The sequence below is a fragment of the Mus caroli genome, chromosome 9 (genome assembly GCF_900094665.2).
Source record: "Mus caroli chromosome 9, CAROLI_EIJ_v1.1, whole genome shotgun sequence".
NCBI classification, from domain to species: Eukaryota; Metazoa; Chordata; class Mammalia; order Rodentia; family Muridae; genus Mus; species Mus caroli.
Genome location: NC_034578.1, coordinates 106,860,629 through 106,874,639, shown reverse-complemented (window position 1 = coordinate 106,874,639; position 14,011 = coordinate 106,860,629). Strand labels below are relative to the sequence as shown.

The 14,011-nt window shown below is 42.0% G+C and overlaps 1 protein-coding gene across 3 annotated transcripts in view; it reads left to right on the top strand.

Annotated features, from left to right (window-relative positions):
* Positions 1-14,011, top strand: part of Stac (SH3 and cysteine rich domain) — a 123,460-nt gene that overhangs the window by 92,141 nt on the left and 17,308 nt on the right. For all 3 annotated transcript variants that reach the window (XM_021172830.1, XM_021172828.1, XM_021172829.2), the window contains 2 exons: positions 3,860-3,924; positions 8,753-8,841. In XM_021172830.1, the coding sequence (XP_021028489.1) occupies positions 3,860-3,924; positions 8,753-8,841 (154 nt within the window). The remainder of the gene's footprint in view (positions 1-3,859; positions 3,925-8,752; positions 8,842-14,011) is intronic.

Here is a 14,011-nt window from a genome sequence, read left to right as displayed (position 1 = left end):
GAAAAGGCAGATTATACACAGAGGAAAGATGATTATATGAAGAGCTTCTTACAGATTATAGCCTAAGCTAAAGAACAGGAAAATGGCATCTTCAGGAAGGAGGGAGGGAGGGAGGGAGGGAGGGAGAAAATCACTCTGAGATGAAGAGCAGAGAGGGTGGCAGCCCAGTGAGATGGACCCGTGAGTAGAAGCAGTTATGGTTGAAGCCTGTCAACATCAGTTCAATCCGAGACCCCACTAGGGATGAAGAAAACTGGCCCCTAAAAGTTGTCCTCTGACTTCCACATGCATGCCAACCCTCACACACTGTATACACATGCAATAATAACAAATAACGGGGAGGAAGGAAAGTGACAGGTGCACAGTTAAATCTAGCAAACACTGGCTACTTATTTTTAAAAAGCAATGGTGCTTTTAAAATCTGTTAATAAAATGTCTGAAGTGCTGATCTATAAATAGACATCGGGCATTCAGAGATCCTCATGCTGTTTGAAGGAAGTGTAAAAATATTTCAGTTTAGATCTTACTAAAATGTGCTTCACTAAAGATCAAACACAACTATATAAGAGATAATAAAAAAAAAGAGCAAATTTTCCAAACTACAAAAGCTAACAGAAATTGAATGCTAAAAGTGAGAAAGAGGAGCCAATCAACTGAAGAAAAAGCAATCTTTAGGAATGATACCCCAGGTTATCCTCTAGACTCCATATATACACATGCATACACACACACATGCTCGCACACATCTACAGGAGTGTGCATATACACATGCCAATCAAAAGTCAGGAAACAAAATGATTCTTCCATCCATAAAAGGCATGAAGAGGGTAACAATAAAGATAAAAACAGACATTATTAAATTGCAAAGACAGGGCAATAAATCCTGGGTGTGTGTTAATGAGAATAAAATTTATAAGCTCTAACAAATTTTAAGATAGAAGAGAGTGGGGACTCAAGATACCATATCCAAGGAGAAAAGACTGCCATGACCAAATTCTCACCGGAAAGCTAGACAACCTTTTCCAAGCAAGCTGATACCAAATGTGTCGCATCAGAGTGTCTGCAGCCCAACTGTAGCAGAATGGAAGCAGAAAGTGGGAGCTGCTTCTAATCTTTCTAGAAACCAAATCAATATTTAAATTCTTGTATATGGCAAAATTACCAAGGCTGGACAACTTCATAGGTAAATTCTACCAAACATTTAAGGAATAGAAAATTTACACATTACATAAACTCTCTCTGGGAAACGAAAGTACTGCAAGGAAGACAGGCAGCCACATTCTCTAACGTGGTTTACGAGGTTATTATAACACTGGTTTCAGAACCAAACAAGGCCAGAGAAGGGAAAACCGCTGGCCGCTCTCTCTTGAATATGGATGCAGAAGTCTGAAATAAGAGTCTCATGAGCAGTGATGTCCCTTTAAAGGGACACTGCATGATGACTACATTGGTATTAGCCTAAGAATTCAAATCTGGGCTCACACCAGATAATTCAGTAGTGTAAGCTGGTGTAGTATCATGCATACGTAGGACAAAGCCATTGGTTCAGGAAGCAAAGAGGTGACATGGGTGTCACAGGTCACAGTTGTACACACAGTTGTACAGTATACAGTTGTATAGTATACCGTTGTATGGTATATATGGTTGTGTGGTATATATGGCTGTACACTATACGCAGTTGTACAGTATACAGTTGTGCAATATACAGTCATGTAGAATATGTAGATGTACAGTGCACACAGTTGTACAGCATACAATTATGTATTATATAGTTGTGTGGTATACATGGTTGTTGGCATATTGGGCTGATCACTATATAGTTATATAGTATATCCAATTGTGTAGTACACACAGTTGCATGGTATACACACACAGTATATACAGTCACATGGTATATACAGTTGTGTGGTATACATAGTTGCATGGTATACACAGTTGGGTGGTATATAGATAGTTGCCTCACTTTCTGCTTTTTAATGAAAATCACAGTTTCAAAAACAGTTTGGGGCAGAGGGCAACTGTCTTGTAGAGGATCTGAGTTCAGTTTCCAGTACCCAGCCCATGTGGAGTGGCTCACAACCCCCTGCAACTCCAAGTCCAGGGGATCTGATACTTTCTTCTGGCCTCCATAAGCAATTGAGCTCATGTGCACACACATACACATGCACACACATACTCACATGCCAATTAAATAATTACAAATAAATTTTTTGAAAGAAGCAATGGCTTGGGGAAATAGATTTTAAAACTTCCACTGCTCCTGGTTACATTCTTTTGATTGCATATCTAAAAACAAACTTAAAGTCACTTCAAATAATTTTCTCAACAGCTCACAGGAATAACACATATTTTGAACTAGAAGATCAGATAGCTATTCAATAACAGAATAAAATACGGTGACATTTAAAAACTGTGCAATCAGTCTAAATTGGATACTGTAGACTCACCTGATAGGATTCCTTCTTTAGAGCCTTTTTGGCTTGTTTCCATTTAAATAGTTAACATTCTTTTGGGAAGAATATAGTTTTATACTTACAGAATCAAATGTTTACATCAGGATTTCAGAAGATGATATAATACCAGAAAATGTTGTAATATATCTCTGACCTGTTTCAACAGGTAAACACCAAGTTAAGTGACCAAACGCTCTAGAAAAACTGTGGAAAGAGACCACTCACATCTCAGTGTTGTACCATAGTAGCACATGGGCACCTTGGGGCATCCCTGTGTGGATGAAACACATCTGTAAACTCTGGAATTATAAACTGAATACACAGGAGAATTAAGTTCTTTAGGGGCTCTTGCTTTGAATGCTTTGTTTTGTTTTTTAATATAGAAGTTCCTCAGTCTGTTTTAATAGCAATAGAGATTCTGGTGAGATGGCTCAATGGGTGAAGGACATATGTGGTATGCAACATGCACATGCATGCACACACAGGGTGATTTTTATGAGAAAACTATGAGGACAAATGAATAAAAGAGAGAATGATTACACCAACGAGCCAAATTATACAGATTCCTGTGGGATGGACCATCCTGTACTGACCTCTTCTTGGTATTGTAAAGAAAATAAGAATAAGCATGTTATTCTAAACTGCCAAGCCATCCCAGTGGCGTTAATTTACAGATCCAAACCTTACTGCATACTTTTGGACCAATCAGCCTCAATTTACTACCTAAGGAAGATGTATCTGGTGAGAATGGTAGGTTGGCCGTGGTCATGGACCAGATCTGGCAAGTCAAGCTCACTGAGTTTCTGTGAGGACCTCTAGGCAAGTGTGCATCTGGGCAGTGAGAACTGCCCATCTTAAGAGGCTTCCTTGTCAAAGGCAATGCCTTTAAGGTGATGCCTTAAAGGCACAAATGGAAGAGAATTACACATTACAAAAATAAGCTCAAAGAAATTCAAGGCAATAGCCTTGGTATGTTGGGTATACGTAATCAGGGAGTATGCTCTGAAGTTTGAAGTGAATGACTTAATCTTCAAGACAGAATAAAGACAGCATTAAAAATCTAGCATTGTAGTATTGAATCTAAAATTCTGGTGTTTATGAAAGGCAGATGTTCAAAGGCAACAAAATTGTGATTCTCAAGTGGTTCTACAGAGTGAACACACCTCTGCTTCTGATGTAACACTGCTAGAAGAGACTGGAGTTTCAAAAACACAGTTGGCCAGTGATGCACAGACTGTGGGATGCTGTCTAGGGTTAGCAGGATGCTGCATGGGGAGGAGGGAAAGCAGGTAAGGAGGCCAATGATAAGCTCTGGCTCAGGGGAGAATCAAGACAGCCCCTTCATCCATGTCCCCAAACATGGCTACGAGCCATACAAAACTCCTGTGCTATCTTTCTTCCCTCAGTGTTTACATATCCAGAAAATGGTATGGATGACTTCGGAGATCAAGTGAAGAGCATAAACCACCAGGTATGTAGACATCCCAGAGCAGGTGAGAGTTCCTGGATCAAGCTGTCAGCCATCATCAAAGTGGATCCCAAAATCCCTTTGGGAGCTGGTAGAATCATTTAGTGCCAAATTATCTTTTAGAATCATTTGAAGAAAAATGTAACATGCCTGATGATAAGTGCAGTGAAGCATAATGTGATGTACATAATAAGTAACACAGAATAGAAGAGGCACAGTATATAAAAGGTGGAAAGGATAGACATTGTATTAATGGCATGCACATTGTTTGTCATGTGTTACCACAAGACATATTCTGTGTTAATCACCAAATCATATTATGATGACACTGTGTGCTATACAAGAATGTATTCTTGTATTACATATGTCCACTCACATATACACATATGACTACCATAGATTCAAGCAATATTGTCCAAGGTTCCTGAGCTTTAAATTGTAGTGGAATGAGGGACCTGTGAGTTGGCTCAGTGGAGAAAGGTGCTTGCTGCCAAGTCTGCTGACCTAAGTTCAGTCCCCAGAACCCACATGGTAAAAGGAGAGAACCAATTCTCCAAGTTAAGTTGTCTTCTGGCCTCCACATGTAAATTTTGGAGTATGCATGCTATACACACATTAATTAATAATTAGTTAGTTAGTTAGTTAGTTAATAGAAGAGTTCAAGGTTCAAAAGTCTACAGCTTAATTGTGTACGTCTTATGTTTTATATCCATACGTAGAATGTATTTATTATATTATACAATGTACTAAAAGTATTGTGTAATTGTATATATGGAATATATCAGTTTAGCTTATATATTATAAAATATAAATGTATATACTTAGCTTGTATATTATAAAATGTAAATGTATCTATAGCATTACAATTTTGAGTTAGTGATATCAGCTAATATTTATATGACACTACAAGACTCCTTTATAATCTAATAAATTGAGGACTATAGAAAGCCTACCTAACAGGGTTGTGGTGAACTCTGGTTATATTAATGCAAGTAATAAAGTATTGGGCAGGCTGCCAGTAAGCTATCAAAGCTGGCAGATTTTATTATCACATTTGCAAGATTTCAAAGTCAGTAGACAGTGGCACTATGACATAAACTATCACGCCAGTGCCAAAACTCTATGCCTTTTCCTCACCAGAAATGAATTGATTGCTGTGAGTGTACACAGGGATCTTTGATATACTATAGACCAACTTTCAGCTGACTGATAAAAAGTCAGTTTTAAGGGTCCCGAGAGATGGCTCAATGGTTGAGAGCACTTCTCACCTGTTCTAAATAGGGTTACAATTACTATTTCTGATATAAAACTTCAGAGTTTACTCAGCCTGCTTTCTTACAGAACCTAGAACACTTGCCCAGGGGTAGCTTCATCCACAGTGGGTCAGGGCCTCCCATGTCAAATACTAATTAAGAAAATACACCACATGTTTGCCAATACCCTGATCTTATGGAGGTATTTTTCTGAACCAAGGCTCCCTCTTCCCCAATGACTCTAGCATCTGTCAAGTTGACATAAAACTCACCAGCACCATGGGTTCCTTTTCTTTTTTTTTTAATTTTTTATTAGATATTTTCTTCATTTACATTTCAAATGCTATCCCAAAAGTCCCCTTAAGCCTCCCCCTGCCCTTTTCCCCTACCCACTCACTCCCACTTCTTGGCCCTGGCATTCCCCTGTACTAGGGCATATAAAGTTTGCAAGTCCAAGGAGCCTCTCTTCCCAATGATGGCCGACTAGGCCATCCTCTGCTACATATGCAGCTAAAGACATGAGCTCTGGGGGTACTGGTTAGTTCATATTGTTGTTCCACCTATAGGGTTGCAGATCCCTTCAGCTCAGCCCAGAAACCTAGAATACCCAAGATTCAATTTGCAAAACACAAGAAAATCAAGAAGAAGGAAGACCAACATGTGGCTACTTCATTCCTCCCTAGAATAGGGAATAAAATATGTAACGGAAGGAGTTACAGAGACAAAGTTTGGAGCTAAGACGAAAGGATGAACCATCCAGATACTGCCCCACCTGGGGATCCATCCCATAATCAGCCACCAAATGCAGACACTATTGCATATGCCAGCAAGATTTTGCTGACAGGACCCTGATATAGCTGTCTCTTGTGAGGCTATGCTAGTGCCTGGCAAATACAGAAGTGGATGCTCACAGTCATCTATAGGATGGAACACAGGGCCCCCAGTGGAGGGTTCCTTTTCATCTTGACACAAAAACGCATCACTATTGAGCCTAAGCCACTACCTTTCCTTTCTCATTTACCCCCAAGACCTCCCATTAAAAGCACAAATAACTTTAAAAGTTTCACAGTCTTTACAAATTCAAACACATTAAAAGTTCACTGCCTTTAAAATAGTCAGTGTCTTTAAAATATCCACACTCTCTTTTGAACGTTTAAAATCTCTTCAGAGGACTCCTGTAAAAGTTAAAATTAAGCTAAATACTTCCTCACTTCAAGAGGGAAAAACCAGAACACGTTCACAGTCTGAATAGAGCAAAAGAAAACTCCAACCATGTAAATACCTCAGAGTTCGATATCTGAGGTTCATTGATACCCTTTTGTGATCCTCCATGGAGTTGGGTGATTTCTCCAGCCCTTCCAGCTGCAACACACACACACACCTTGTCTCCTCAGCTCAGGCTGGCTTCACTGCATGCCTGCTTCTGTCAATCATCCCATGATACTGTCATCCCCAAAATGCCAGAATCTCTTGTGAAACTGGGCTGCCCTTTCACCAATAGCCTCTCCTGGGTTCTCTTCAGAGACTCCAGCCCTACCATAGTGCCAAGCCTCTGCTGTTCTCCATGAGCCATTCACACCTTCAAAACCACGACCACCTGGCGGAACCTTCCACTCCCTAGCTCAGTTGCCAGCACAAGGTAAAGCCTCTGTGTGCTGACTCTGAGGAAACACATCCCAGATTTCACCTCAGTGATGCTGGTCTCTTCTTAATCACCACTAGTTTCTCTGCTCCAGCTAACCAGCATCAATTGTCCCAGTAAAACAAAGGTTTTACTTCAGTGGCCCTGGTGTTTGACTAATTCCATCTGATTCTTCAGTCCCAGCGAACCAGAGCCACAGATTCTTAACTCAAAATAGCCAATGGCCCTGTAGAGTCATTAAAGCATTCTCTCACACTTCCCCCTGAAGGTTCACAAGCCAGGCCTCCATTCTCTGCATGGTTCTCAACATTCTTGTCTTCCAAGCTCCCACAGAAGTGCTCATCAGGCTTTGAACACTCAATGGCTTTTCCAGCCCAAAGTTGGAAAGCCCTTCCACAATCTTCGCAAAAGCACATGGTTGGGTCTGTCACAGCAGTACCTCACTATCCTGGAACCAATGTCTGTCCTAGTTAAGGTCACTATTGCTGTGATGGAACACCATGACCAAAACAACTTGGGGAGGAAAGGATTTATTTGGCTTACACTTCCGCATCACTGTTCATCATGGAAGGAAGTTGGGACAGGAACTAAAAAACAGGACAGGAATCCAGAGGCAGGAGCTAGCACAGAGGCCATGAAGGAGTGCTGCTTAGTGGCTTGTGCCTCATAACTTGCTCAGCCTCCTTTGTTATAGAACCCAAGACCACCAGTCCAGGGGTGGCACCACACACAATGAGATGGACCCTCTCCCATCAATCACTAATTAGGAAAAACTCCTGCAGGCTTGCCTACAACCTGATCTTAAAGAGGCATTTTCTCAGTTGAGGCTCTTCCTTTTCCAATGACTCTAGTTTGTGTCGAGCTGGCATAAAAATTGCCAGCATATGACCCTTTTAGAAGAGCCAGGTTCTGTAGCCAGCAGCCACATCAAGTGGTTCATGACCTTCTGTAACTCTAGCTCCACAAAATCTGATTCCTATTCTGTCCTCCACAGGAACTACATGTATGGTGGCGCATCTGTGCATATGCACACTTAGGCATTCACACAAACATACAAAAGGATTTTGGGAAGCAAAGTCTATTTATACCTGTTCCCATGTCTCTCTTACTTTTAGAGAAAGTGTTCTTATTTGAGGCAGAGGAGAGGACTGCTCAGTGGTTAAAGCACTTGCTACACAACCCTGAGGGCCAGAGTTCAGATCCACATTGCTCATATTAAAGCCAGAAGGGCTCAGAGGCCCACTTGTAATTGCAGCCTCAGGGGATCTGCAGAGCAAGCTGGCTTGCAAAAGTAGGTCCATCTGCAAGCCCTCAAGGGAGATTGAGAGATGCTGCCTCAGGGAAGAGGGGAGATGAATGACTGGGAGGAGTCCTAACGTAAGCCTTGGGCCTTCACATGCACATACAAACACACGTGCATCTGCAAGTATGTAAGCCCCATATATGCATAATACATGCCTGAAAATGGAAAAAAATTAGAAAGAAAATATCCCCATTTCTGACATTTTTCTTGAAGAACTATGTCAAAGAAAAGATCACCTGAGGAAAATAACTAGTTCTGAGATGTCCTGACCATTTCAGATAGATTGTAATGGAGTCCAACTCCATAATTAAAAGTAAGCTAAGGAGCTGGGTGTGGTGGCACACACCTCTAATCCCAACACTCCAGATTCAGGGGCAGGCGATCTCTTGTGAATTTGAGGTCAGCCTGATCTACAGAGCTAGTTCTAGGCCAGCCGGAGCTACAAAGAGGAAACCCTTTCTCAAATATAATTTAATGTGATGTAATATAATTTTAAAAGCAAGCTAAGAGAGAAGCCCCAGTCACAACAGCTGGGTGACTCCTGAGAGCTGCACACGGGCACTGCATGGCAGTCACAGATTCACATCCATTTCTAGTCTCTCCTTGCTCATTTCTCTTTATCTTCTCTGGCAGGGACCTCTTTCCAAAGACCCATTACAGATGAACACCTACGTTGCCTTGTACAGATTTATACCACAGGAGAATGAAGACTTGGAAATGAGGTAAAAAATGTGTGTATGTGTACGTGTGTGTGTGTGTGTGTGTGTGTGTGTGTGCCATAGTGTGCATGAAGATCAGAGGACAGTCCTTGGAAGTTAGTTCTCTCCTTTCATCCTTTTACTCTGGGGTTTACATATACTTATACTTACATATACACACATACATATACTCATACACATATACATATTGCTCTCTCACACACACATTACTACTACTAACAACAACAATAATCTCTAAGGAGTCATTAGAACGATGACTTAAAAATGCCTCTACACCTTCCCCAGTCTGCAGGACTAACATGTGAGCTGCTTGCCGAGTCCTCTTCCAAGTGTCTTATAGAACAGATCTTTGGGGAAGCCAAAGAGTGTATGTATCTAGTCTGAAGATGAAGCTGATGCTGGTCTGGGACCTTTGTAAAGCACTTCTTTAGTTCACAGCCCATGGAATGTGAGGATGTCCACGAAGGTTAAGCATTAAATGTACTTGGCATTCACTGTCTAATAGATAATCAAAAGGTTTAGTTAATCCTCAAATTAGCATTGATGGAAGAATCGAGCTTCGATTATTAGGGTCAGTCTCCTGCCTCCCACCTCAGGTCAGCTTTGCTTGAGTCTGTCTTTAAGTGACACTTGATTCTCTTAGAGCAGTGTTCAGAGTTTGCATCATGGAATCTTTTCTTCTCTTTTCTTTTCTTTTCTTTCTTTCTATTTACTTTTTTATCTTTGGTTCAGATGATGACAACTGGATACTGTTTATAGGTATGGATTGGAGTCTAAGGGAATCCTATGGGGTGCATAGAGGCAGAGAGAGTTTATTGCAGAGAAAAAATCCACCACTTTCAAGGAGGTGGTGACCCAGAGCTGGGATGGGGACCATTCCATGGACCCTGTACCTGCCAGATTGGCACCTCATATGGGTCCTTTGTGCAGTGCATATGTTTGTCTTTTCAGTTTCTCTGTGTAAGCTCTGTTTGGAGCATGTCACATGTCAACCTTGGCACAAAGGTATTCCAGTCTGGCTTATTTGTGCCAAGTTTTGCTTCAGTCTCCACCCTACACTCCGGCCACACAATGCTTCTGAGTTTTCTCCTTCACTGGGTAAACTGTCCAGGATGAACTCATTGTCTGGGGTCTAAGTATCGTCTGATTAGTCCTAGAATGCCAAGGCAGGTATGGCATTTTCAGGTGGACTCTGTTTCATCAGAGACAATCCAGATCTCTAAGTCATCATCTCTCTGGCCTGTGACTACCATGGGACCTTCAGAGGATGGCCCACGGTTGACTAAATAGGAATGGAACTGAGAGTGGCAATAGTGAACCATACTGAGTTCCTTGAGATGGCCATTTGGCTGTGTGGGATTTGCAGTGAGGTACTAGAGATGGGTTCAAGTGGTAGCCTGCTTGTGTTGCAAGGACCTGAGTTCAATTCCCAAGAACCTGCTTGGAGGAAGAAGAAAAGGGGAGGGAGGGAAGGAGGGAGGGAGAGGGAGGGAAGGAGGGAGGAATGGGGGAGGGAGGAAGGGAGGGAGGAAGGAAGGAAGGAAGGAAGGAAGGAAGGAAGGAAGGAAGGAAGGAAGGAAGGAAGGAAGAAGAGAAAGAGGAGGGAGGAGGAGGAAGAAGGAAAGGAGGGAGAGGAAAAGAAGGAGGAGGAGACATGGTGGCACAAGCTTGTAACCCAGAGCTAGGGAATCAGAGATGGATGGATCTCTGAAACTCCTTGGCCAGCAGCACCTTAGTCTACTCATAAAGTTCCAGGCACATGTGAGATAGCTCCTCAAAAACCAAGGTGAATGAGTTCTCAGGAACAATGCTTAAAACTGCCCACATATACCCATACACACACACACACACAAAACACACACACACACACAAACACACACACACACAGGAATAGATACACCAGAAGTAAATTGAAGATGAACTATCTCCCTATTTTGTTAGCCCCACATCTTCATTAGAACAGTATTCTGAATTCTGTGGATTTTTGAACAGCAGTTGCAGAGCAATAATGAATGTTACCAGGGACACTGACGGGTGTCTGGCTCTATGCAGGCTGTCGTAACTCTGTGTGTTTATTTTTTTTTGTTGGTTGCAGGCCATTAAAAGTCAAGATGTCTGGTCACGACTCCAACACTTACAACCTGCTTGCAGGCAAGCAGAGCCATTAATTCCCAGAAGTAAAATGCCTATATTTTGTAGGCTGGGAGACCAAAGTGATAAATCAGACATACATCTGTCTATTTATTTATTTGCTTATTTATTTGTTTATTTATAACTAAGGTATTGCAGGTTCCCTTTTTAAAAGCCAGCAACTTGAGCAGCATACTCAAAGCAATACAGAAAGCACTGGTTATTTTTCCTTGAATGAGTTGGGACTTTGTGAATTATCTTTTCCTCCTCAAACCATAAGGGGGAAAAAATCATTTTGATTAGATACTATTCTTATCTGCTGCATAATTACCCAAGGGAACATGCTGTGTACCTTCTTGGGAAAGAAGGCAAGAAGTAGCAGATAAGGACTGTTGGAAATAAGAATTTGGGAACAAAAAGAAAGGGGGGCTCAGATATCAAAGCCAGCCACCAAAAGTCACAGCAGATGAGTCATGACTTCAGTAGATTCCTTACGGATCTGCCTTGGAACAAGGAAAGCCTTACTACCAGAGGTCAGTGGCGCAAATGTCTTCATAGTCCTTCATATTAACTCACACCCTACTGATACCAGCTATAAGCAGATCAGGGCATCTCCCTGCTGCTCCCCCTGCCTCCCACCTCAAACCCATTCCACATGAAGAATGAAGTGAGATTCCCCTGGCCTCTGGCCAGCATGAGGGGCTCTCCTGAACCTCATGTTCAGAATGAGTTCAATATTCATTCCCTACTTCATCTAAAACCTAGTAAACTCACCCAGTGGGATCGGTACCAGAGTGTCAGGGGGCTACCTGGTCTAAGTGTTTCCAACTTTGTGTCCACTACTGTTCCCTACAGTTCACTGTGGGTGAAACATGGATGGGTCAAGGCCACAGTGCAGTTTTCATAGCTACATTTAAACCAGTGAGACAGGTGCAAGGGTTCCCTACCTGCATCTCATCCAACAAGAGAGCACAAAGATTAACTATGGACTTCAGCTCCCTAATATTGAAAATAGGGACAATCAAGTCTGGGCTTCTAGGAGGTGGTTACGAGAGAGCACAATATTCAGTACATGATAAACATGTTACTATTTCAGTTCCAATGTACTTTGGGTTTTTTCTTGTTCTGTTTTGTTGTTGTGAAACCATGTGTCGCTTGTAGCCCAGGCTGGCCATGTGTCACTCCGTAGCCCAGGTTGGCCTCAAACTTGGGATCTTCCTGCCTTGGCCAGTGGGTGCTGGGGTTATAGCCATGTGCCACTGTGTCCAACTCCAATGAGCTTTGAAAGTAGGTTCTTTCCTTTCAGAATAGAGGGATAGAGGAAGAGAAGGAGGGAGGGAGAGAGAGGAAAGCAGACATATCAGGACAGTGTGAACTCACTGAATGTTTTAGAATGCAAAGCTTGGTACTAGTTGGCCTTGGCTCGAGTCCTAGGAGAGTCACTCATGCAGTGACATGACCCCACATGTCTAGAGAGCTACATGAGCTGTCTGAGTCTCTAACCACGAACATGAAGAAAGTTCCTCCTAGTCCCCAGGCTGGCTTCAAAGACACAGTGTCCTCCCTTGTCTTTGGATCTCAAACTTGATTTGTGGAGACTCAAGACTTGTGCCACCCCATTCTGGCTGGCTTCTGTTTAATTCACAGTCCTTTCCTCTTCAGCAAAAGGACCACAGCACCACAGACAGGTGTCCTTTGCTTCCTGTAGTCTGTGTCATTCTGACCCCCTCCGCCCGCCCCATTGCACACTTACATATGCACATTCATACACACACACACCTCTACCTCTTGAATTTCTTTATCCCCTCAGTCATATCTCAGTGTTCTTTGGCTGTGATGTTTACTACTCTAGTGGCTCTATTTGGATTATTTATTTTAGAGAACATACCTCAACATGTATTCATACAATTCTAGAATCACTGAGTTATCTCTGCCTCCCCCTGTAAACTCTCTTGGGAAACTCTACCTTCAGCACTCACAATGTAACTGCCCCCAGCATCTCTACTGCTATGAGGATGAGAAAGGCTTGAAGTCATTGCTTCTTATTCTTACCCAAGCACCATTTGTTTTTAATCAGTAGAAATAACCTATATGGTTTTGCCAGGTTGATCTTTCATCAAGAGATATAAACTACTGCATTTGGGAACTCGGACACAAAGGATGGAGAGGGAGAGGAAGAGTGAAGTGTTCAAATACGTATTCAGTGGCTGTGCTGTGTCCATTTCAAAGACTCTGTGTCAACTTCTCACATCTCAGCCATTTTCATTTTTATTAATTCTCTTCAAACAGATTTATATGATAATGGCCATTTGGGGGTGGGAAGTAGGGAGAAGAGATGGCAGGTTTTGGATGAAGAAAGCCTTAGGAACCAAGATAGAGAAAAAGGGGAATTGCTTTTTCAATATTATTAAATTCTAGGAAAGATATAAGTTAATGACTGTGTATGACAGAATGCCTAAACAGAGAGAGGGGATTTCAGAGAAAAACACATCTCTTCAACACCAAATAAGGATTTAGAATTGTGAATCACCAGGCTCTTGGAAGCTTCAAGTCTCTGACATTCTGTGGGTGAGTCTGAATGAAAGCAAGCAATCATATGTCTAGTTAGCTAATGTCTGAATGAGAGCAAGCAAGCATGTGTCTGGTTAACTAGTGTCTGAATGAGAGCAAGCAAGCATGTGTCTGGTTAACTAGTGTCTAAATGAGAGCAAGCNAATGAGAGCAAGCAAGCATGTGTCTGGTTAACTAGTGTCTAAATGAGAGCAAGCAAGCATGTGTCTGGTTAACTAGTGTCTAAATGAGAACAAATAACTAATATTTGCAAGGACCCCAGGAGATGGGTAGCCTAAATTCATCTCTCTTGAATTTGACATTGACTTTAACCTACATATGGCTTTTTCTAGGATGTTTTCTCAGGGAGTTGTCCCTTGTTTGAGCTTAAGGGGTCATGATGCTGGGAGGGAAGAGCAGACAGAATTTACAGTCTAGTGTGAGGTGCTGGATGGGGAGAGCTGGTTCTAGAACATACCCCAGAGGGACATTG